At 36.4% G+C, this 26,037-nt stretch overlaps 1 protein-coding gene across 2 annotated transcripts in view; it reads right to left on the bottom strand.

The window, feature by feature from the left end:
- The window catches only part of TDRD7 (tudor domain containing 7), an 86,724-nt gene that overhangs the window by 49,922 nt on the left and 10,765 nt on the right, over positions 1-26,037 (bottom strand). For both annotated transcript variants that reach the window (XM_032164629.2, XM_032164630.2), the window contains exons 2-6: positions 18,760-18,972; positions 16,360-16,501; positions 15,206-15,419; positions 8,107-8,180; positions 5,544-5,761 (exon numbers count right to left, since the gene is read on the bottom strand). In XM_032164629.2, coding sequence (XP_032020520.1) covers positions 5,544-5,761; positions 8,107-8,180; positions 15,206-15,419; positions 16,360-16,501; positions 18,760-18,966 — 855 coding nt within the window. In that variant the 5' untranslated portion in view covers positions 18,967-18,972. The remainder of the gene's footprint in view (positions 1-5,543; positions 5,762-8,106; positions 8,181-15,205; positions 15,420-16,359; positions 16,502-18,759; positions 18,973-26,037) is intronic.

Here is a 26,037-nt window from a genome sequence, read left to right as displayed (position 1 = left end):
GTGGGTTTTGGCCTGCTTTAGGCTGGGGTGCCTCTCAAAAATTAACAGCAGTTGCCTTTTACTAAACACCTATTATGTTTCTGATACCACATTAATAGCTGCTTTATATATTTTATCTAATTCTCACAATCACCCTATGACATGGGTAGAATTAGTGACATTTTAGAGCAGATTGTGGCACTGAGAGGATGGTCTGTATGCTGAAAGGTATACAGCTAAGAAATGATAAGGTAAAAATCTACCTCAAAGCCCAAACTCCTTCTAGTGTACTATGGGGCCTTATGGGTAGTTTCTGTTTCAAGTTCCAGAACAGCAACTTCTCATTATTCCTCAACTTGCTATTCTGATTTTACAACAGTGCTATTTTATCTTTTTTCTACTCAGATGTTCACTTAATTTAAATTTAAAAATTGTTCCAATCATGTGTTCATTATGTATTTCTTTTCACTGATGAAAAAATGGAAAATAAGTTAGATTCCATTTAAAAAATATTATGATTATACTTCCAAGTCTTCAGTTTACCTCTTCACTTCTGCTTCTGCTGGCATTGCTATTTAGAATATATTCAATATATAGAGTATATTCAATACCATTAAGCCTGAGGATATCGATTGCTGTTTATGTTCCATTTCCTTCAAAATCCAAGTTGTTTGTTTTTACCCCAGAAGTTCCAGGCTTTTTAAAAAGGCAATTCATTTTACATGGGCTAAAAGGTGCTTTATTATCTCATACAACTAATTACCATAATTAAAATTAAGTTAGATTCCTGAACATCCCAAAATATAAAAACATCTCTATGTAAGTGACAGAAACTCTTGCCTCCTTTGATATTAGAGAAACTGCTATACTGATGCAATTCAGAATTTTAAGAATTTTTAAGAGTCTGCAGGATTAGATATGAAACAACTTAAAGCTCAGTGATTTCTAATGAATAGGAAAATGATATATAATAAAACCAGATTAACAGTAAAACATCCTTGTAGAAGCTATGAATAATTAGCGTAATTAGGCAGTTTTTCCTCATTCACATTTTATGTTCTATAATTTTGTCACTCACAAAATGTTTTATGTTTTATAATTAAGGCTTGGTGTGCCTCCAGCCCAACTTAGAATGTTTCCCAGCTACCTGATGGTTGCCTACCAGTAGGTCCTGGGGCTACTGACAGAAATTCTCCTTAGCTGAGTGCATCTAGTTCTGCCCACCAATGAGCCCCTCAGCTCTCTAACAGCTTCAGGCAAGACATGGGAGACAGATATTCTGGCTAATGTAAGAATGGAGAGGTTTCTTTATCTGTTTCAGAGAGTAGAAATTTTCAACAAAATCTCTGGTGTTCAGCACTCATTGTTCCAAGATTTGGAATTTAAGACAGGTCTCATGCTGTCACCCAGGCTGGAATGCAGTGGTGCCATCATAGCTCTGCAACCTTGAATTTCTGGGATCAAGCAATCCTCCCACCTCAGCCTCCTGAGCAGATGGAACTACAAGCATGCATCACCACGCCCAGCTAATTTTTTAAAATTTATTTTTTGTAGAGACAGAGCCTTGTTATGTTGTCCAGGCTGGTCTCAAACTCCTCACCTCAAGCAATTCTCCTGCCTTGACCTCCTAAAGTGCTGAGATTACAGGCATAAGCCAATGGGCCTGACCAAGATTTGTAATTTTTCTAGAAATCAAAGTCAGCCAGAGGCCATGGATCCTGGGTGATCTCAAGGCTGAGACCTGCTGTGTTTCCACCAAATGATGACTCCTTAATGAAGTGACCTGGCCTCTGCTTGCCTCTTCAGCTTCTTCCTGAGCAACTCTCTTCTTACTGAATTTATTTCAGCTTCCTGAAAATACTATGCTTTTCTATCTCAGGGCTTTGGCACAATCTGTTTCTTTTGTCTGAGGTGCTTTTCTCCTCCCTCTTTACCTAACTCACACTAACCCATCTGTCAGGTTTTAGTTTAACAGCCACCTCCTCTGGAAGCTTTACTTGACTCATCAGACTATGTAGAGTCTCCTGTTTAGACATTCCCTCAGCATCCTGTACTTCTCCTTCATAACCATTGCAGGCTTATCATTATTTGTTCAATGTTTATTTTCCCCATTGGATAGAAAGTTCCATAAGGGCAAGGACCATGTCTGTCTTGTTTACTGTTTACTTGTTTACTGTTCCGTGGCTAGCACACGGAAGCATTTTATAAATACCAGTCAAATACAACAGTTAAACAAGAGCACTATTAACAAGACTACTGCTCTAGAACATCCAAGAGGTGTTGCTGTCCTCCTAGGACCCAGTGGGAACTCTTAGAATGCAGTGTCCTTGATCTGTAGGCTTACTGTCTTGGAATCTTTGCCTTTTCAAGACAGTTTCTGCACAATTTCCACTTCCCTCCCAAGTTGTCTAGGAATACCTTGGAGCTGGCTCATTGTTGTGAATAACTCTCCCTAGCTTTGAAAACTCTCAGTACACATTTTTCTACTGGACAGACCCAAAAGGTTAAGGATAACAGATTCAAAGCATCCTTCTGCTTGCACCAAAATGTTTTCCAATATCCATGGGAGGTGGCTTACAGCATACTAATTAGAACCTCTTTGAAGATAAAATTTCAAAGCTGCTATTTGGTCCCTAAAGCTGATGCTGTGCATTCTGATATTCAAATGGAATTCCTGTAAGTAGTAATCTCTGGGTGGTGGAATGATGGGTGATTTTTATTTCTTTTATAACTTTATTTTTCAATCTTTTAATATAGAATATTTTATATGGTTGGAGGAAAAAACTCTTAAAAAAAAAGAAATACATTGCACTTAGATTTCTCCTTCAGTTACACGACAAGCCATATAGAGAGACACCCATTACCAAGTTCTGTCTTATCCTAAACTTTTTGCACTGCCTTGAGACGATCTAATCTTGCTTGTAGTAACATCTGTCCTAGGCATGGTATCAGTGTTTCTGCTTTGCAGCAAGGTGAAAAGAAGGAGTTATAAGAAGGGGGAAAATAACCATTGTGTAAGTGTTTAAAGCTGTTTAAAAATAATCATGGTTTAACTATCTAAAACTTTTTAACAACAGTCTGCTAAAAAATATTCAGAGGTTAAACAGTTTCGAAAGGTATCAACAGACATCAATATGATTGGTGTTTTCTGGCATCCCACTTCACTAAGCAAATTACCATAACCTAATACTTCGTATTGATTACATCTGAACAAAGGTAATAAACACAATATATAGATAGGAAAGTTACATCGTGTTTCTGCTTCTGACCATCATTGCTTGGACGGAATATAATAATGCAACGAAAGATGAATTCAAGTGCTATAAAAAGCAACCAAAAAAACAGTTGTTTTAGCACCAGAGGTTTAGTAGAAAACTATTCATTTTAGGAAAAGTTTTTAACATCAAAGAGATATATACTCTCTCATCTACAATCCTAGCAAGAGAAATTCTAGAACTGTGAAGGCATATAGAGTAACAAAGATTAAAATTTCCCAAAAAGGCCATAATAAAGCTACACAAATATTAGTAATTATCATGGAATATAAAAAAACTAGGAACACATTACATTAAGAACCAGTGAAGTATATTTCTAAAGTTTTTACTCTAAAGACTTCTTTATCAGAGCTTAAAAATGAGTTATATATGTATCCTGCCGATTAAAAAAAGGCTCTAAGTTTTACAGAAAACTTTCTACGGTGTGCAAATACCCATGTAACAAACCTGCACAGGTATCCCCTATATTTAAAATAAAAGCTGAAATAAAAGAACTCATAAAGTTCTACGGATTTAAACCATAAAGGAGCCATATGCATTTCAAGAAGGGGATACAGGCCCTGAACCTTCAACCTGAACAGCCTAATGAGACTTCTAAGGGAAACCTCAATGTCACTAAACCTGCATCGAGTGAGGAAAATTCTTCCCAGAATAGAGTACAAATGGAGTGAACTGAAAAAGCAACCCTGGGAATTTCCATTAGGAGAACAAACCCTACATTCCACATAAATCAGAGGTCACATTCTTACGAATATTAAGTGTTCTTGAGTTTATTAGTAGGGAAACAGAGCCATATTTCCAGAGTTTAACATTCCTTCTTATTTTCCCACCTTACACTGTATATTCTAACATTTGCCACATTGTCCTAATCATTTTTTTCCCTATTTCCCTCACTAGACTCCAAGTGTCTTCATTATCCTTGTTCTTAAAACACCTAAGGCAAAAATTAGCACATGCAAGTGAACAGTGAATGGTATATGAGCAAATGGGATGGATGAATGATTGAATGACACTTGTCTCTAAGAGGCCATGGACTCAAGTGGAGGAAAAAGTAGTTACAAAAACACATGTTTTCAGCCAGGCATGGTGGCTCACGCCTGTAATCCCAGCACTTTGGGAGGCTGAGGTGGGCGGATCACCTGAGGTCAGGAATTCAAGACTCCAGCCTGGCCAACATGGTGAAACCCTGTCTCTACTAACTACACAAAAATTAGCTGGGCGTAGTGGCTCACACCCGTAGTCCCATTTACTCAGAAGGCTGAGGCAGGAGAACCACCTGAACCCTGGAGGCGAAGGTTGCAGTGAGCCAAGATTGCTCCACTGCACTCAGCCTGGGTGACAAGAGTGAAATTCTGTCTCAAAAAAAGAAAAAAAAAATACATGCTTTCTTTAGGCCAGGTGCTTATAAAGAGGGAATGCCCTACACTGCCCAACAGGCTTGGGGGCCAAAATATATGTTAAAGAAATAAAGCCCTCTACCAAAGCATACATAATCCTCATGCATATTTAATTCTACAAGCCTAGAAGCATCGAATAGCTGTTAATGCGACCATTTAAAACAGTTATATTTTAAATATATTTTATGTAAGCAAAAACATTAAGAAACATCTAAAAGTTAGTTACTTTGGTGTAAGAATCCAGCTGTCTCTATTTCTGGCTGAACTAAGATCTTTAATAAACTATGCTGATCCATAATCTTATAATCACAGACTCTGAAGTAGGAATAGAAACTGAAATTGATAAATCATTTTTAAATTTTTCTAATTTCCAACTTTCTAAAGATGGCTTGTAAAAATTATAATATAAACACTATTATTAATTTCAAAATAAAAATTAAGAACTCTCTATATAATTAGTCAAAATAACTAAAATTTGCTCAGCTACAAGTCTTTAAAAATGCTCAAGAGTAAGAAAATAAAATTTGAGGCTAATAAAACAATTCTTCCCAATAAGTTCAGATTATTAAAATGGCAAAGCTATCAGTGTTTACTGGTAACAGTTCGATCATTATAGAATGGTTTACATATTATCACATATTAAATGCATTTTTAAAATGACATAGAACAAAATATATAAAAATAGCAATTGCAACACAGGAGAACCTTCAACTTTGACATACTTCTATAAATAAGAACTGACATATGTTAGTCTTAAGAGATAAAGATTAATGAGGTAACATATGTAAAGTGCTCTGTCTTCTGGGGATAAAAGGTGATATGACTAATAACTCAAGATCTCAAAGTTGGGCAGGGAGGAGGTATTAGAAGGGAGGAATAAGGAAAAACATACCGTGCAAATATGAGGCCAGTGTTCAAACTGTTGTAAAATTCCTTGATTAAGGTCTTCTTTATATAACTCTTTGTAAAAATGTGGAAGCTTAGATATCCAAATGCCATTGTTATGCTTGTTTAGTATTTCCTTTATGCGGTTTTGAACCTCATCCATTTTATAAGTGTAAGAGGCAGGAGGCGTGACATTGGGTTTTTCAACAGTCTGATTTAAATTATCTTTAAATTAAAAAAAATAGAATTAACCAAAATGCTTAACATTTTAGATTATCCCCATTACCTAATATTTGTGTCTTCAGGTTTTGCTATAGTGTGGGCTTGTGGTAGCCAAAGGACTTAGAAGGGGGCAGGATTAGGCAGAGCAGCACCATGACAACCTCATTCTAAGTTTTAACCCTGAAATAACCAGCAGTGTTTCTTGTGGGTCAAGAAATACCCAAAGAGGGAACCCAGTCCCTCTATTTTGCAAGGATGCTTCATAGTTTAAACATTAAGATGATCTTGCTACATAAAGAATAATTAAATTATTTAACCAACTGTTTTCTACCTGCTGAGAAAGATTACATTTTATATATTAGTTTACAGGCAATACTGAATTTAAAGCTATATTCCACAGAACATAGGAATAATTCCTTAACAGATCAAATAACTTTTTCATCTTATACAAGTTTTGTAGAAGATAAAAAATTGCCTGAGTTTGAGTATTATGATCAATTTTCACCTTTATTAATGGAAAACAAATAATTTAGCAATACACAAAAGTTAAAAAATTGATCCATCTACAATCATCATCATCCTAGCCTCAGTTTATAAACATAAAAGGTTTGGAACCCACAGATAACTTTTGATTTATTTCCCCAATATCAATCATTTATCTTTCATAAGTGTATATTTATAAAGTTTTGGCTTTATAGCTATTTTACATTTCGTTTTTACTTAAAACTTAGAATGTGAGAGTTAATATCTCCAGACAATAAAGAAATCTGAGTGTTTACTATAGCTGACAGTCCTGGAATTTTAAGAACTATGAAATTTATTCCACATCTCTAGGAAATTTCACTGAGATACAGATCTGAGTATATTAAATATTACCATCTATATGCAAAATATATGCATATTTTAATCAGATAGTATCTCTGCTGGGATTCAGTCATTTTTATTTTAATTTGCAGGTAGAGACAGTCTGATTTGGGGATGCTGCCTCTGAGAATGCCAGGAAGCCCAGAGTGAGCTATTCCTTGAGGACACTTGGACGCTGACTCTGCTCTTCCACCAAAGGGCAAGATCTGGCCTTGCTAAGTCTTAGATTGGCACAGAGAAGAGAAGGCTCCAGGATATCCACATATATTTCCTATTAAGGGTATAGCTAATTTATTTAAGTTCTTCCCAAACAATGATATAAAAGGACTGGGAAGGATGAAAAGATTAAGTTTCTCATAACTGGCCAGGCCCTCCCATAATGAGAATGTGTCAGCAGCTGACCCACAGTTGTGTCTGCAAATGCACTTGCTCTGTGGGGCCTCTGGGGCCATGTAAGTCCCTGCACCTTTTGTTAAACAAATTAAAGTAGTAATGGAGGTGTCCATCATGTAGGAGAGGTTGTGCACACATGTGTGCATATCAGCTCTGCTAGGTGAACTGCAATCCTCCTGAAATAAGTCCTCTTGTTTCTGTAGAAATAGTTTATACTAATTTAAGCTTCTAAAAGGATATTCAACTTTGCCATGTAGTCATGTTTCAGAAAATGCCTATGTAAAAATAATTCATGTAAACAAAAATCATATTGCTCAATTAATTTCCATTAAGAAATACTGGAGATGTGTTCTTATAAAAAAAAAAAAGCATTTCAACTAAGTAAGAATCACACTTAAAGCAGCAAATAACGTAAAATCACATTTACATTTCACACACTATAAGCACTGATACGAAAACACTGTCTCCCTGGGTGGGTCTATGAGCAGGGAATTTACACATTGGTTGGAGAAGAAAAGATAACGAGTGGTTGCATTTCTAACCTTCAGATTCTTTGACTTTCACTATGTCTCCTATTGTTTTCCTAACAGCCCACTTGGATTCTATAACCCAAAGAATTATTTATATTCATATTTAGATGATTAGTGGTAACTGCACACAGTTTAGGGTGCTAACTTTTAAGTGGTGGAGTATCTGAAACTCTTTATAAATTTAAGTCCCATATTTATGCACTTTTAATCTACAGCAGATGTTTCCTTTATCTGAGGCCTCAGCCTCCAAAGTCTCAGTGATGCACCCCCTAAGAGGTGAGAGAGTAAGGGACACAAGCATCTCTGCAGGCCACACATGGAGGTGACACAGAGTAGGGCTAGGGTGAGGAAGGCCTCAAGTCAGTGTGATAATGATATCTTTGGGAGGCACCATTTTCTCTTAAGATCACTTTGATTCATGATGTAAAGAAATTAGGAAAAAGGGGAGGAAAGATAAATTCCAAACAGGAGAAGGTGAGAGCAAATGTCAAAAGCCACCACCAGATATGTTTCTTGACTCCAGAAGCCAATATGTATCTCAAAAATGTTTAGAAAACATACCACTCATTTCCTTAGTAGAGGTTCTTGAGAGATGCATCTGCAAAGGTGGCTGAAGGGGCGCCTTTGGGCTAAACCTAAGGTATTAAAAAAAAAAGTAAAATAAATGTAAATAGCAAAGTCTATACCAAGTTTTAAACACTATACTTTTCATTTAAAGTCTCAGTGGCATTTAACAGCAAAACAAGTCATTAAAATAATTTAAAATCAGAAAAAATAAAAATAAAACCTGGCATCATCTTTCATGTTTCATATTCACTCAGAGAAAAGTATGTTAAAAGCTAAATTTAAAGTAGGTCTTTGAAAGCCTCTTTCAAAACTTGGATGTCAGAATTCCAATTAATCACTTATAAGAAACTGGTAAAACAGAATAAAGAAGATCATGCAAAAATAAACAGTTGGAAACAAAGAACATTTTGGAATATAACCAAAAAATGAAGGACTTGCATCACCAGATATTGAAATGCATTATGAAGTTACAACACTTAAATGAGTTGTACAGATAAGTAAAACGGTAGAGAACTTAGAAACATGCAATTTGCATTGCATCTTGGTACATAATGAAAGTGGCATTTCAAAACGGACAGGTGAGGGACTGGTCAAATAACTATTTGAGAAAAAGAAACAGATCCCTACCTCATACCCTCACTAAAAATAAATTTTATATAAATTATACTGGATATAGGTAGGAAGATTTTGCCAAATATGAAGACACATAAATAAACCCCACACACATCATTTATATTCATGTCTGTTTCCCACACTACCTAAGTCTGTTAATCGTTTGTGTTCCCAAGTGCCTGGGGCAGTGCTTGATACATGCAAGGCAAATGAATATTGTAAGAATGACTGAATGAATCATGACCGAATGAATAAATGACTACAACCTGCCCAGCAGTGGGTAGGACTATAGTGATAGTGACATGGTACACATAGCTGCCAGTTTTTGAATAGTATGGAACAGTCTAAAAATTAGACCAATTCCTTGAAATGAAGCACATTTTCTTATAATATTTTAATTCTAAAAGAAATGATTAGATTCTAGGCTACCAATAAAAGCTTATTTGGTATATGCAATTATAACACCATCCTATTTCTATATTAATATATCTGTGTAATAGCAGAAGATGCCAAAAATATATCCAACTCCTACTTTTGCAGAACTGGTAGGGAGATAGTACTCCTTCCCATGCACCAGCCCAAAACATGTAAACTGGAAGCTTCCCCTGCTTTGAACAAGCATCGAAGGCTCCAGCAGAAGGTAGAGGGATATGAGCAAAGAGTGAGAGTACACAGAAACTATGGAAGGAACTGCTATAGTTCAATCATCAAGAGGTCTACTGGAGAGGAAAGAAAAAAGTGCATATAGCAAAAGAAAGCTCTTCAAAGGAAACTGCTAGGATGCATGAAAAACAAACATCGTAAAATAAGATGACAGAGGTCTAAGCAGTTTTATAACACTAAGAAAAAAATATACTGTTTCTTAGAAGACAAAAAGTTAGACTGGTCCAGAAAAAAACCTTCCAAATCTAAACATATGTTGTTTATTAGAGACATATTTATAGCTCATAAATATTTAAGACATACTATGTGCCAGACATTGTGTCAGACAGTAACTGTCAATGATCAGCAAGATAAATATGCCCTATTCTCTGGGACTATACAGTATAGTTGAGAAGCGGACCATGGTAAGCAGCTACTGAGATAACCCCAAAGATTCTTCTCTCCAGGTATTCACAGCCTTGTGTAATCCCTTCCCCTTGAGTAACCTGCTTCTAATCAATAGAAGACTTCAAGGCTGAAGGGATCACAAATAACTAGATTACAAAAGATTCTAATTTCAACTTTGCTAGTATAATCTCTCCTTTGTTGCTTTGATGAAGCAAATGGCCATGTTGGGAAGAACAATGTGGCAAGAAACTGAAGATGGCCTTTGGCCAATAGCCACCTAGGGACTAATGAACAACCCAGAAGGAAGTGCATTGTGCCAATAACCATGTGAGTAGGACTGAAAGCAGATTCGTCTTTAACTGAGCCTTCAGGGAAGACCCCAGCCATGGCTGACACCTTGACAGCAGCCTCATGAGAGATCCTGAAGCAGAGGACCCAGCTTGACCGTGTCTTCCTTCCTGACTCACAGAAACTATGAGGTAAGAAAATATGTCTTGTTGTAAGCTAATAACTTTGTAGTAATCTGTTACACAGCAATAGATAATTAATGCATTGACAAAATCTAAGAACAAAGTCTACTAAGTATTATGATAAGGGCAGTAGGTATAATAAAAGCATACAATGGAACTAATAAACCAAATTAGGAGATAGAGGAGGAAGTAGAGAGTAAAGGTTATTAGCACTTATTATGAAGTTATAATAATGTGAATAGCTTGGTACCGCAGAATAGGAAGGTAATCAATTATTCTGAATGGAAAGCCCAGGAACTGAATCACATGTTTATAAGGCTTTAATGCTGGTAAAGATAGAATTACAAACCAGCAGAGAAAAAGGATTGTGTAATGACTGATACAGGACATCTGGCTAACAATAAAAAAGGATTCCAACTCTCACACTATACCATAAAATACATTCTGGATGAATTAAAGACTAAAATGTAAAAAATGAAGCCACAACAATTACAAAAGAAAACAGAAGACATATTACATAATATTGGGCGGAAATGCTTTTCTAAGCATAATACCTAAAAGCAGAAGTCACATAGTAAAAGACTGATAGCTGTAAGCATGCAGCACTTTAAAGTTTTTGTATATAAAAAATACAATAATTAAACAAACTGAGGGAATATTGTCAAGATATTACAAAGGGCCAACTTATTTAATTTATAAACCACTTTTATATGTTAGAAGGAAAAGAGCCAATAGAAAAATTACACAAAGGACAAAGACATGTAATTCACATAAGACCTATAATGGGCTAATAAATGTATGACAAAAATGTAACTTCCTTAAGAATCAAAATCAAGGAAATAAAAATTAAAACATAAATAGATTTTTTTCACTTTTCAAAGTAGCAAAGCAAAAAAACAGATGCCCAATATTGGCAGGCATACAAGAAAATAATCTCTCTCATATTCTTCTAGAAGAAAACAAATTATTATAATCTGTTTAGAGCACAATTTAATAGGAGCCTTAGTATATATACCCTCTTACCCACACATTTTATCTCTACTAATTTATTCTACAGGAAACTAGCCATGCCATTTTTCTAGAACTTTTCAATTTGTTAACAGGCAGGCATGAGTTCTTAACTGGAACTCTTGAGAATGAGCTTTGGGGGTTCATGAAATCTACTGGCACGAGATTATGTATGCATATGTAAATGTACATGTGTGAATTTTTCAGGGAAGATCATTTACAGCTTTCATCACCTTTTCAAGATGTTTGGTGGCCTCAAAAAGTTTAAGTGTCCTTCATAACAGATTTAACTGCTTTTTACTACATTAATATTTCATAAGTAGATATAGATGTTTTTGCTATTGCTCCATTTTGATATTTTGATTTTATAACTAGAATTGTTACCCATAACATCTGCCACTGGGTAGTACTTAGATTTCTCTTAAAAGGTTATATTTCAAATTGTACTATGTGCTTAAAAAAAGACTTGATTAAAATGTTTTACAACACCTCAAGCAGTCTTTAATTAAAATATGTGGCTTTTTTTTTTTTTAAGAGACAGGGTCTTACTCTGTCACCCAGGCTTGAGTGCAGTGGTGTGATTATAACTCACTGTACCCTGGAACTCTCAGGCTCAAGTGATCTTCCCACCTCAATCTCTCAAGCAGCTGAGACTACAGGTGCACACCACTATGTCCAGGTAATTTTTTTTTTTAGTAGAGATGAGGTCTCACCATGTTGCTTAGGCTGTTCTTGTACTCCTGGGCTTAAGAGATCCTCCTGCGTCAGCCTCCTAAAGTGTTGGAATTACAGGCATGAGCCATGGTGCCTGGCCTGCTGTCAATTTGAAAACTTTTTATTCTGAAATACCTATAAATTCATGGGAAATTTCAAAAAGTGTACTTAGAGGCCCCATGTATCCTTCACTGTTTCCCCTAATAGTAAAATCTTGCATAGTACATATCAAAACCAGAATATTGGCAATGGTACAATTCAGAGCTTATTCAGATTTCCAGTTGCATACGGATGTGTGTGTGTAGTTCTGTGCAATTTACCACATGTACAGATTCACATGCCCACAAGTACAATCGACATACAGAACCGTCCCATGGCTACAAGGGTTCCTCTTGCTCTCCCTTTACAGCCATACTCATCCCTCAAATCACCCAAATCCTTAACCTCTGGCAACCACTAATCTGTTATCTATCTTTATAATTTTACAATTTCAAGAATGTTATATAAATAAAATCACACAGTATGTCGCTTTTTGAGATTGGCTTCTTTCACTCAGCATGATTCCCTTGAGATCCATCAGAGTTGCTGTGTGTATCAATAGTTCATTACTCCTTTTTACTGTGGAGACACACTCTGTGATAATGAATGTACTACAGTTTGTTGAACCATTCACTTACCAAAGGATGTCTGGGTTGTTTCTATTTTTTGGCTAATATAAATAAAGTTACAGTGAACATTTGTGGACAGTTTTTTGTGTAAACATAAGTTTTCATTTCTCTGAGATAAATGTCCAGGAGCGTAACTGCTGGGGCATATTATAGTTGCAGGATTTTAGTTAACAAGTAAAAATTGTATGTATTTATGGTATGCAACATGATGTGATGTTTTGATATGTGTACACTGTGGAATGGCTAAATCAAGCTGCTTAACACATGCATTACTTCACATGCTTATTTTTTGTGGTAAGAACACTTAAAATCTACTCTTAGCAATTTGCAAGTACACAATATATCATTAACCATAGTCACCATGAAATACAACAGATGTATTGAACCTATTTCTCCTAACTGAAATTGTGTACATCCACAACCCCCATCCTAACCCCACTTCCCTGGCTTTGGTAACTGACATTTTACTGTTTCTATGAGTTCGACTTTTTTAGATTCCACATATAAGATTATGTGGTTTTTCTTTCTGTGCCCAGCTTATTTCACTTAACATAATGTCTCCCAGGTTCATTCATGTTGTTGCAAATGCCAGGATTTTCTCCTTTGTAAAGGCTGAAGAGTAAGTATTCCATTCAGTAGATACAACGCATGTTCTTTATCCATTCATTCATTAATGGACACTTCAGTTGATTCCATGCCTTGGCTATTGTGAATGCTGCTGCAATGAACATGGGTGTGCAGATATCTCTTCAACTGATATACTGATTTCATAGGCTTTGAATATATACCTAGTAGTGGGATTGCTGACAGTTTTTTAAGTTTTTGAGAAATCTCCACACCGTTTTCCGTAATAGCTGTACTAACCTACATTTCCCCCAGCAGTGTATTGGGGTTCCTCTTTTCTCCACATCCTTACCAGCACTTGCTATTTTCTGTGTTTTGATTAGTAGCCATACTACATACAATTGGGTGTGAGGTGGTATCTCATTGTGGTTTTAATTTGCACTTCCCTGATAATTCGTGATGTTGAGCATTTTTCCATACACTTGTTGATCATTTGTATGTCTTCTTTTGAGAAACGTCTGTTCAGGTCCTTTGCTCGTTTTTAAAATTAGGTTGTTTTCTTGCTATTGAGTTGAGTTCCCTATATTTTGAATATTAAGCCCTTATCAGGTATATAGTTTGCAAATGTTTTCTCCCATTCCATAGCTTGTCTTTTCACTCTGTTGACTGTTTCCTTGGTGGTGCAGAAGCTTTTTAGTTTGATGTAATCCCATTTGTCTATTTTTGCTTTTGTTGCCCGTCCTTTTAGGGTCATATCCAAAAAAATCATTCAAAATGTATTGCTGAAATGCAGGCACACAACCAGAGAAGACAATGATACCTCCGTCATATACTGGATTCAACTAGTGCTCTGGGTCAAGATCTGTGTTTTAACTGTGTATTTTCTAGATCTTATCATAATTATAATAATTATAAATAATATTAACTGTATACCATCATAAAAATATTTAGGGTTACTTTATTAAAAATTCTGTAATATAAAAAATTAGTACCAGTTCTACCTTTTTTAAAAAATTAATTATCCATAAATATTCTAGTATCTGGGGGAAAGTTCCTGGGGGAAAATTATCTTTCACAAAACAGAATTTTTGAACACTGATTTAAAGGAATATAATACAACAAAATTTGTTTTGAAAACGCACAAGTAGGATAGAAGAATGTGATCTTGATGCATCTACATCACGGGTCAGCAACCTTTTTCTGTAAAGGGTCCACCACTGGATTTTTGGCTTTGTAGGCCATCTAGTCTCTGTACAACTACTCACTTCTGCCACTATATTGCAAAAGCACCCACAGGCATATGCAAACAAAGCAAAATGGCCATGTTCTAATAAAACTTAATTTACCAAAACAGGCAGTGGGCCTGATGTGGCCCATAGATTGTAGTTTGCCACCCTTTGAGCTACCTTATAAAACCATAGTTTTGAACCAGAAAGGAACTTTGAGATCATCTAGTTTAACATTTTCATTGGACAAATGAACAAACCACAGACCCAAAAGATGAAACAACTTATTTTACCTGACTAGAGAATGGCAGCACCCAAACAAAGACTTATAAGTTGTCTTATTATTGCCAGTCTGGTATTTTGATGCATAGATGTCTGATGCTACTACATAATTATGGGCATGATATTTGCAACACAGTGGAGTGTCTGAAACTCCATCAGATTTTACTTAAACCCACAAAATTAATTGTTAAAAAAAGGTTTTCTGAAAAAGTTATGTTATACCAAAATAGTATCCCAAAACAATTTGTGAGAGCTTTTAAATGAACTTTACAAGGAGAGATTGACAACAATGCAGAGAAAATATAGAATAGAGATGCATTTAGAGAATGATGTTCAGGAAGCTAGGAAAAGTGAACCTAACTGGTAATGATGCATGTCTCTACTATATGTGAACTTATATTAGATAAAATAGAAAGTGTTTCTTTCTTAACCTGAACATACATTTGTAACGCTTTTTACCCAAGATTCACCAAACTTTTGTGAGTCAAAGGCCAAATACCTGTTGTTGGAGGACATGGTCACATGCCTTTGCACTGGAATGTCTTTGAATGCTTCATTTCCAAGAGTTGTGTGTAGCATATAAGGAGACATTTCAGCATCAGGCTTAACTCCAGCAGAGTTTCCTTTGTCTCTTAACGGTGCTGGATTAGGTTTTTTGCCAACAGAAAAATTTGAAGCAAATCCTGGTTGTCTGAGGGTTGCTTTTGGTTTTCCTATGAAGTTAGGCATACATAAAGAAATCAATTAGCATCCCCAAACCCCACTTTCATTATGACACTCCTCTGACCAGATGTTTTCTGTGGATGTCTACTCTCAGAACAGTTTGTAAGAACACGAGGAGGTTGCCACCGGAGGGCTGGTGAATAGGAAAAGAATACAATGGTGAGTATTTGGCAGATAAGGTTCTTCATCCATCAGACTGACCAGTAACTCCTGCTTCTCACCAACTGAACACTTCAGTGGCAGCCACCTTATGTTCTTGCAAATACAGCACACTCAACTATATCTTGGTCCTCCCATCTCTTCCCCATAAATCCAAATTTTACCCATTGTTTGCAGTCTGGGCTCAAGTCTCCCCTTTGCCATTTTCATTCAAAATGATTGCTCCCTTGTCCTAAATGCTCACTGTGGCATTTAGTCATCTACTGCTTTGTATTATCATTGAACCACTTCATGGGAATGTAGTTTTAGAACTGATTGTAAGCTCCTTGAGTTAAGTGTTCGGGAAACAAAGGCTGAGTTGTCTATAACATTTTTCTGTACTACATAATTCATATACTTCTGAAACTAGAGGTTTTCTACCAGAAGATATAATTTGTCAAATAAGACATAAAATCATAGGTTCTTGGTGCATCCAACATTCTGGACAAGACATTCCCTGAAATGAGCTTAAAAAAAATAAAATTACACATTACCATAACAAGCTCAATTAAAATCTGTTCTGAGTTATTTCCCACTGTGTAATTACTTCAGTTAGTAAGTCATGCTCATCATGTTCACTTAAGAATTTCAAATGGAAATGGATTTTTCCCCTGACATATGTATGTTAACAGATACAAGTATTTATCATAATACAAACAATATTTCCATAATTCCCTATGACAATGTATTCATAGACAGCCCTAAAAATTTTAGCATGTAAAAAGCTCCTACCTTCTAGAAAAAATGGCATGGTTTTCTTCACTCTCATCTGACAATTAACTTGACGCCCGGTTTTCCTTTTAGAACTCCTTTGACGAGCCACAAGCTGAGCAATTCTTGCAGTTTCTGTGCAGGCCATGGCATAGCAGGTAATCTATTCATTAGAGGCAGGGTGAGAAGAGAAACATTTCTCAGATTCCATGTTGCCTAGGGGCCAGTTCTTAAAAGTGGATCTTAGTGAGCCTACATATCCCAAGTCAAGTGGTATGCAAATATTCATGTGTCTCGCTCCTTGATAATGCTAGAATAAAATTATATTTTCTGCAAAAGGAATCGAGCATAGTCTAGTACACTGAATTATCTTTCCCAAACTGAAAATTCCATTAATTTTTAAATAGGTATTAAGCATCGACAGTGTACTAGATACTATGAGATTACCAAATGAACAAAAACCAACCTATGATCTGATATATAATATCATATAATCTGTGAGGTACATTTCATGCACTTTACACATGGGAATGCAGAGGCTCGGGAAAGTTAAGCAACCTTCCAAGTCACATGGCGAGGCTCTTTGAGTCCAAAGTATGTACTCATAACTACTATGTTGAATACAAGACTACTAAATCCTTCTCTTGCCTCTGTGGTGGATCTGCTGGGTGACTCTGGGCAAATCCAAGTATTCTTAGCTGTGAAACAGGGGTGGTTTAGAGCTGGTGTTTTCAAACTGTGTTCATGGGAGCCATAGAGTTCCATGGAGAGGCCTCAAGGGGCTGCCACTGGCAGGGGCATGAGAGCAAGGCAGGGCAAGCAGGGTCTCCGGAGCTTCCACATCTCTCAAAACACTGCAGCTCAGCTCTGTATCTTTAAAGAAAAAACTGGTATGATATGACATTGAAAAAAGATTTGAAGATAGAGACTACTGGGACAAGATGATCTCTACAGACCTGTGTAGTTTTCAAGTCTTTGACTCTAATTTGAAATCAAAAACAGGAAAACAACGAAGCTTTATATCACAAGCTAAAATATGTTCCTACTCTTTGGCCCAGTATTTCTATTTCTGAGACTATATTACAAGAATATAATTCAAAAAAACAAATGTTACCTACCCAAGTATATGCAATGGGGGTATTTTAATAGTCAAAACCTGGAAACATTTAAAATGTCCAAAACAGGGGAACAAAGAGTTGAGTAAATTACAGTATAGTAACTCTATAAAGCATTAATTTATTAATTCATTCAGCTATTCATTCATTCATGCATTCAACACAGATTTATTAAGCCCTTCATCCTTAAGAAACTTATGTAGGAAAAAGAGAGAAGCAAGAAATTAAACAGAAAACATTGTGTCAAGTGTGATAACGGATGTATTACAAGGTGCAAGTAGACAGAAAGGAGTGCTTAAGTCTGTCTGGAACAATCAGGGATGCCAAAGCATATTTTATTATTCATATAATATTTAGTTAATTTGTATCTTCTCCTTAGGAAAATTATTAACTATAAGGTGAACTTCCCCTTTGACTACTTTCTTGCTCCTGGTTCCCTTGTCCTCCTCCATCACTGCCTCCTCATCCCCCCATATAGAAAAACCATTATGTCAGGTTTTGGTGAGAAACACTCCAGACCTGATCTATGTATTTACACATGTAGAAATATACCCAGGAAACTATAGTGTATGAGGGGGTGTGGGTGTTTTTGTTCCTCTTTTGGGTGGTGGTCTGTCCACATTTATTATGCTGTACAGTGGGTAGGTACCAAGAAGTGAAGCTGCTAGGTCGCAGTGGAAGAGCAATGGCAGATCAACCGGCTACTACTAAATGGCCCATACTATCTATAAACTGTTTTCTTCCAGAGAGGCAGAAGGATTTAAAACGGTATAATGATATGATCATATTGGTGTGAAGGAGAGGAAAAGAACAGAAGAGAAGAGAGAACAGCAAGGAGGCCCCGGTAGTTATGAAAAGTGATGAAGGATCAGCTCCGGACTGACTAGGTCCAAATAGCAGGAATCGACTTGACGAGAATTTAAAACTGTCTATTAGATTTGGTGATCACGAGGTCATTAGTGACTTTGGCAAAAACATTTGTAACAGGTTTGTAATGGGCAGGCGTGATATTTATGCACTGAAGGCCTCCAGTATAACTATTTTGTTTAGATGTTGACACTGGGTAAATATTTTTAATTTTGTGTGGTTAAAATCTTATTTTTACAATGAAAAGAATTTGAGGAATAAGAAAAAGACATAAGAATGTAGGCCGTGCTTTAAATGCTGTTTTCTCTGTCACTATCAATCCCAAACAACTAAGCTAGTACTTTCACTTAGACTTCTATCACAGGTAGGAGATTGGAAGTGCCAGACAGGCAAGTATGAATTGGTTTGATTCTTCTGACACGCACAATTACCTTCTTACCTCTCCAGATCTACTAGTCTCTATCCTGACCACTGCTGGCATGCTTCTCAGATAGGCTTCTAGTGTAGGGAAACCTAGCTGTTTGAAGGGGATCCAGTCTCCAGTCAAGGATCTGTACTCTCCTTGGAGCCGGTGTAATGCTATTCCATTCTTATGAGACTGCAGAACAGCTCGCAGCATCTTTGAAACCAGATCTCCTTCCAGCATCTTTGCCTATAAGAACACAGTAGAAGGTTACTATAATATGGCTCATTAGTCTGTGAATTCAAATAGATTTTCAGAGCTGCAACTTGTTACTTTATAAATTATTACTGCATACTTTCTGTGCAAATATGGGGAAACAACTGCCATGGTAGAGAAAAGCACAAATACTGTAAGAATGCAGGGGAAAGTCAGAAGGCACAACACCAGCCTCAAGAGGGAAGATATCAGGGAATGTTCCCAGATTCAGGCGAGGAAGCCTGAATGGAGTCCCGAAGAGCAAGATGGAATCACTCAACAAGGAGGAAGAGGGTGGGCTGTGGGGCTGGGAGTGGTATCAGCCCAAGGAAGGGAACAGGATGTGCAAGTGCACAGAGGTGAGAGAGAAGCACATGGTGTGTTCCAAAAATTCCAGACAGTTAGGGGGCTGGTGACTGAACAAAGACTCCAAGCTGAGGGCTGAGAGGGCCAGGGAGGGGCAGACCCTGAGACTACTATATTATGCTCATGTTTGCATTTTTGCCAAAAGTAACGTGGGGCCTTAGGGATATTTTACATAGGGGAACAAAATGATCAGCTCTGTATATTAGAAAGATCACTATTCAGCAGTGGAGAAGATAAATGGGAAGGAGAAAGATTAACAAGTTGTCAGAATACTTGGAAATGTGGAGGACCACAATACAGGGCCCTAGGAATAAACAAAAGAATCAGTTTGAGAGGTAATTAGGAGATGGAATCAGCAGAAATTGGTTAATTGGTTTGGATGAAGAGGCAGGCTCCAATGTTTCTAGCTTAGAAGTAAGGTAGAGAGTAATGACCCACACTGAGGTGGGATAAAGGCAGGTTTGCAAGAGAGGAAGAGGCCGATTCATTTTGGACACGGAGAAGTTGGAATGCCTATAGAAGAGCCATGTAGATATATTCACTAGGAAATTAGATTAGAAGTCTAAGCTGGTCATAGATTTGTTGGTCTTTGACTTATATGGGGTCTTTGACATCCAGGGAGTAAAAAACAAGGTTACAGATGGACCTCTGCAGAAGGCTATCATTCAAGAAATGGATAGAGGAAGACGAATCTATAAAAGGCTAAGAAAAAGGGACCAGAGAGATGGAAGAAAAAGAAGCAGAGTCATAATGCCATATGAATAAAAGGAGAAAAGAATCATTTCCTTTGGACTAATGATTATATCTAGCTGTAGTTTTGCAGAGAAAAAAAAAAAGACAAATTCAGGGGATACATTCAGAGAATGTATAGATACATACTAGAAAATACATTCAGAGAATAAGTAGCCTGGAAAAAACGGCTTGTCCTTTTATTAAAGGAAAGAGGAAGGCAAACCATGGGCAATTTGTTACTTTTCCTTCAGCAGTGATGTTCAATAGAACTTTCTGTGATGTTTCATATTATTGCAGTGTCCACAATGTCCGCATATGGCTCTGAGCACTTAAAATATGGCCAGGATGACTAAGGAACTAAAATTTTACCTTAAATTAAATGTGGCCACTGGCTACCATACTGGACAGCAGAGAATTCTAGACAAATAGCCATTTTCTTTCTCTGGCTTAGAAAACACAAAAGAAGAATGATATACAATTCTATCAATTCCATCATTCATCCATCTTAAAAAGAAAACAAAATATCAGCCTGTTTGTCTTGCTATTCATTATAAACATGATACTGAAGTTACAGCAAGGTTTAAATAGCAAACAAAAATCTACATCGTCATGTGCCACTTAACAGTATTTTAGTCAACAATGGACTGCATATATAAAACAGGTTCTATAAAATTATAATGGAGCTGAAAAATTCCTATAGTCTAGTAATATCTTGACAATCCTGGCCATGTACAGGCTGAGGCTAATGTGTGTGTTTTTGTCTCAGTTTTTAATTTAAAAAGTTTAAAAAGTAAAAGAAGCCAGATGCAGTGGCTCACACCTGCAGTCCTAACGCTTTGGGAGGCCAAGGTGGGCAGAATCACTTGAGCCCAGGAGTTCGAGACCAGCCTGGGCAACATGGTGAAACCCTGTCTCTACAAAAAATAGAAAAATTAGCTGGATGTGGCAGCATATGTCTATAGTCCCAGCTACTCAGGAGGCTGTTGTGGGAGGATCATTGAGCCCAGGAGGTCAAGGCTGCAATGAGCCAAGATCACATTATGCACTCCAGCCTGGGTGACAGAATGAGACTTGCGTCAAAAAAATAAAGATAAATAAAAAGTAAAAGAAATGAAAACTTTTAATAAATTTAGTGTCGCCTAAGTGTACAGTGTTTATAAGTCTACAGTAGTGTACAGTAATGTCCTAGGCCTTCACATTCATTCACCATTCACTCACTGACTCATCCAGAGCAACTTCCAGTCCTGCCAGCTCCATTCATGGCAAGTGACCTATATAGGTATGCCATTTTTTGTTTTATATACCATATTTTTACTGTATCTTTTCTATGTTTAGATACACAAATACTTACCATTGTGTTAATGGTTGCCTATAGCATTCAGTACAGTAACATGCTGCACAGGGTTGAAGCTTGGGAGCAACAGGCTATACCACATAGCTCAGTTGTGTGGGAGGTTCTACTGTCTAGGTTTGTGAGTCCACTCTATAATGTTTGCACAGCAATGAAATTGCCTAACAGTGCATTTCTCAGAACATATCCCTGTCGCTAGGCAATGTACGACTGTATGCACTATGTACCTTTCATTACTAAACATTAACTCTTTTCAAATTATTATCACCAGGACCAACAGCATTTAATTAATACTATAACCTACAAAAGCCATATACTAGGTCTGTATGTATTCTTATTCTTTTCACAGATGTGTGTGTGTGTGTATGTGTTTGTGTGTATAGTCATGTGTCACTTAACAATGGGGATACATTCTGAGAAATGCGTTGTTAGGCAATTTAGTTATTGTGCAAACATTTATTGAGTGGACTTGCAAACCTAGATGGTATAGTCTAGTACACACCTAGGCTATGTGGTATAACCTATTGCTCCCAGGCTACACACCTGTACAGCATGCTACTATACTGAATACTGTAGGCAATTTTAACACAATGGTAAGTACTGTATGTCTAAACATATCTGAGCATAGATAAGGTATAGAAAAATACAGTATTATAATCTTACAGGACAAATGATTATGCAGTCCATTGTTGACCAAAACATTGTTATTGGCACAAGACTAAATACCAAAATCTTCCTTTAGGGATAGTTTACCTAAAATAAAATTAACTCATTTTATATGTAGCATTTCTTGAGTTTTAAAAAATATACACACCTATGTAATCATACCACAATCAAGATACAGACATTCCCATCATCTAAAAAAATTCCCTCATGTGGGGTACATAATATATGTAAAAGTAAAATGTACAAAAATCGTACAAAGAATAGAACCAATGGAAGGTTCTTACACTATACATGAGGCGGTATAGTGTCATTTGAAAGCTGACTATGATAAAGAGGGATATTGTAAACCATATGGCAACCACTAAAATTTTTTAAAAAGGTATAATAATATGCCAGTAGTAAAGATAAAACGTAATAAGACAATACCTAAGCAAGCAGAAGTTAAACAAAAATTAGACAGGAAACAGGAGAAAAAAAAGAGCAGAGAAAATAGAAAACATCCAGCAAAATGGTAGATTTAAAGCCAATCATATCAATAATTACATTAACTGTAAATAACTGAAATAGCCCTATAAAACATTAGGGGTTGGCAGAGTGGATAAAAAAGCAAGACTTACTTATATACTATCTTCAAGAAACCCACTTTAAATATGAATGCATAGGTTAAAAGTAAAAAGAAAAAAGATGTACCATGCAAACACTATGACTATATAAATATCAGAACAAGGAATCTTATCGGAGATAAAGAGAGACATTACATAATGATTAAGGAGCTAATTCATCAGAAAGATAAAACAATCCTAAGCATAGGTGCACCAAACATCAGAGCTTCCAAACACACAAAATCTGATAGCTGAAAAAACTTATTCACAATTTCACAATTATCATTGGACATTTCAAAACTCCTTTCTTGCCAATAGATAGAACCAGTAGACAAAAAAAAAAAAAAATCAGTAAGAATATAAAAGAGCTGGCCAGGTATGGTGGCTCACACCTGTAATCCCAGCACTTTGGGAGGCCAAGGTGGGCAGATCACCTGAGATCGGGAGTTCGAGATCAGTCTGGCCAACGTGGTGAAACCCTCCCTCTATTAAAAAATACAAAAACTCAGTCGGATGTGGTGGTTCATGCCTGTAATCCCAGCTACTCAGGAGGCTGAGGCAGGAGAATTGCTTGAACCCAGGCGGTGGAGGTTGCAGTGAGCCAAAATCATGCCACTGAACTCCAGTCTAAACAACAGAGTGACTCTATCTGAAAAAAAAAAAAAAAAAAAAAAGAATATAAAAGAGCTAAACACTATCAACCAAAGTGACCTAATGATATTGACAGAACACTCCACTCCAAAGACAGCAGAATATACATTATTTTCAAGAGCACATGATATGTTCACCAAAATAAAATATATTCTTGGACTTAAAACAATATTCAAATAACTTAAAATAACTCATATTATAAAAAGTATATTCTGTGGACAGAACAAAATTAAATTAGGTATCACTAACAGAAAGATATGTAGACAATCTCCATGCAAATTTAACAAGATACTTCTAAATAACCAAGGGTCAAAGACAAAGACTACCCCCAGAATTAGAAAAAATATTTTTAAATAAATGAAGATACAAATGTAAAATTTTGCTGGATGCAGTAAAAGTATGAGGAAAATTTATAGCATTATATGTTTCTGTTAGAAGAAAAGTGGCAAATCAATCATCTATTCTCCTACTTTGAGAACAAAAAGAGAGAAATTTATATCAAAAGCAGAAGAAAGGAAATAAAGGTGAGAGCAGAAATCAATTCTGAAATGATGAAACATATCAATAATGAAGTTTAAAAACAGGAGAGAACAGAATCATGAAACTAAAACTAGTTCTTTCAAACCATCAATAAAATTGATAAACTCCTAGAAAGACAGAAAAAAAAAGAAGGCACAAATTACCATAATGTGATTGAAAGAGGGGCCATCAATACAGATCCTACAGACATTAAAAAGAGAACATGATAAAACAGTTATGCCAATAAGTTTGTAGCTTAGATGAAATAGATAAATTTATTGAAAGACACAAATGTCAAAGCTTATTCAAGAAGAAATAAATAACCCTCAAATATCCCTATAGCTATTAGGGAATTTGAATTTACAGTTAAAAATCTTCACACAAAGAAAACATGAAGCCCAGATTGCTTTACCGGCAAATTCTACCAAACATTTATAGAAGAATCAATACTACTCTTACAGACTCTTCCAGAAAACAGAGGGAAGAGAATATTTCTTCACTCATTGTATGAGGCAAGCATTATGCTGATACAAAAACTATACAAAGACACTACATGAAAAGTACAGACCATATCCCTCATGAACATAAATGCAAAAATTCTTAACAAAACATTAGCAAATAAAATCCAACAATTAGTGAAAAAGATAAGACATAATAACCAGTTAAAGTTTATTCCAGGAATACAAGTATGGTTCAATATTCATTAAGTCAATCAATATAACTTACTACATCAACAGATTAAAGGAAATTAAACCACACAATCATATCAATAGGTGAAAAAAAGCTGACAAATAAAAAATCTATTTATGATAAAAACTCTCAGAGTATTAGAAGAAAATGAGAAGTCCTTAACCTGATAAAGACCATCTGTGAAAAAACCCACGGTTAACATCATTACTCACAGCTAAAGAGTGAGTGCTGTCTCCCTAAGACTGGGAACAGGGCAAGAATGCCCATGTTCAGCACTCCCATTCATTATCACAGTGGAGGTCCTAGCCAGTGCAATAAGGTTGATTTCAAGATTTACTACAAAGCTATATTAGTCAAAATAGTGTAATATTATCAAAAGAACAATCATATAGATCAATGGAACAGAATATGTAATCCAGAAATAAACCCATATATGGTAAACCGATTTTTTTTTAACAGGGTCTTGCTCTGTTGCCCAGGCTGGAGTGCAGTGGCACAATCTTGGCTCACTGTAACCTCTGCCTCCTGGGTTCAAGTGATTCTTGTGCCTCAGCCTCCCGAGTGGCTGGGATTACAGGCATGTGCCACCATGCCTGGCTAATTTTTTTGTACTTTTAGTAGAGACAGGGTTTTGCCATGTTGGCTAGGCTGGTCTCAAACTCCTGACCTCAAGTGATCCACCCACCTCAGCCTCCCAAAGTGCTGGGATTACAGGTGTGAGCCACCTCTGGCCTAGTAAACTGATTTTCAACAAAGATGTTAAGGAAATTCAATGAGGAAAGTTCAACGAACAGTGATAGTAAAACTGGTCATTCATATGCAAATAATGAACTTCATGCTATATACAAGAAATTAACTCAAAATAAATAATTTAGGTCCTAAATGAAAAGGCTAATACTGTAAAACTTCTAAAAAATACACAGGAGTAAATCTTCGTGGCCTTGGGTTAGGCAAAGACTTTTTAGGACCATAGAAGAAAAAATTGGCTGGGCACGGTGGCTCACGTCTGTAATTTCAGCACTTTGGGAGACCAAGGCAGATGGGTCACCTGAGCTCAGGAGTTCGAGACCAGCCTGGGCAACACAGTGAGACTCCGTCTACACACACACACACACACACACACACACACACACACACACACACACAACACACACACACACACACACACACACACACACACACACACACACACACACATGCAAAAGCTGGGCAAAAGCTGGGCATAGTCGCAAGTGCCTGTAGTCCCAGCTACCAGAGAGGCTGCAGTGAGCTGCGATGGTGCGACAGAGTGAGAACCTGTCTCAAAAAGAAAAAAAGAAGAAATTGACAAATTGGATCTTATCAAAATTTAAAATGTCTGCTTTTCCAAAAGCTGTTAAAAAATGAAAAGCCACAGATTGTGAGAAGATATTTTCATAACACACGTGGTAAAGTTGGTAGTCATATATAAACAATACTCAAAACTCAATAATAAAACAAAGA

The sequence above is a fragment of the Hylobates moloch genome, unplaced genomic scaffold (assembly GCF_009828535.3).
Source record: "Hylobates moloch isolate HMO894 unplaced genomic scaffold, HMol_V3 SCAFFOLD_10, whole genome shotgun sequence".
Taxonomy (NCBI): domain Eukaryota; kingdom Metazoa; phylum Chordata; class Mammalia; order Primates; family Hylobatidae; genus Hylobates; species Hylobates moloch.
The sequence above is the reverse complement of the archived record's forward strand: the minus strand, read 5'-3'. Positions and strand labels throughout refer to the sequence as shown.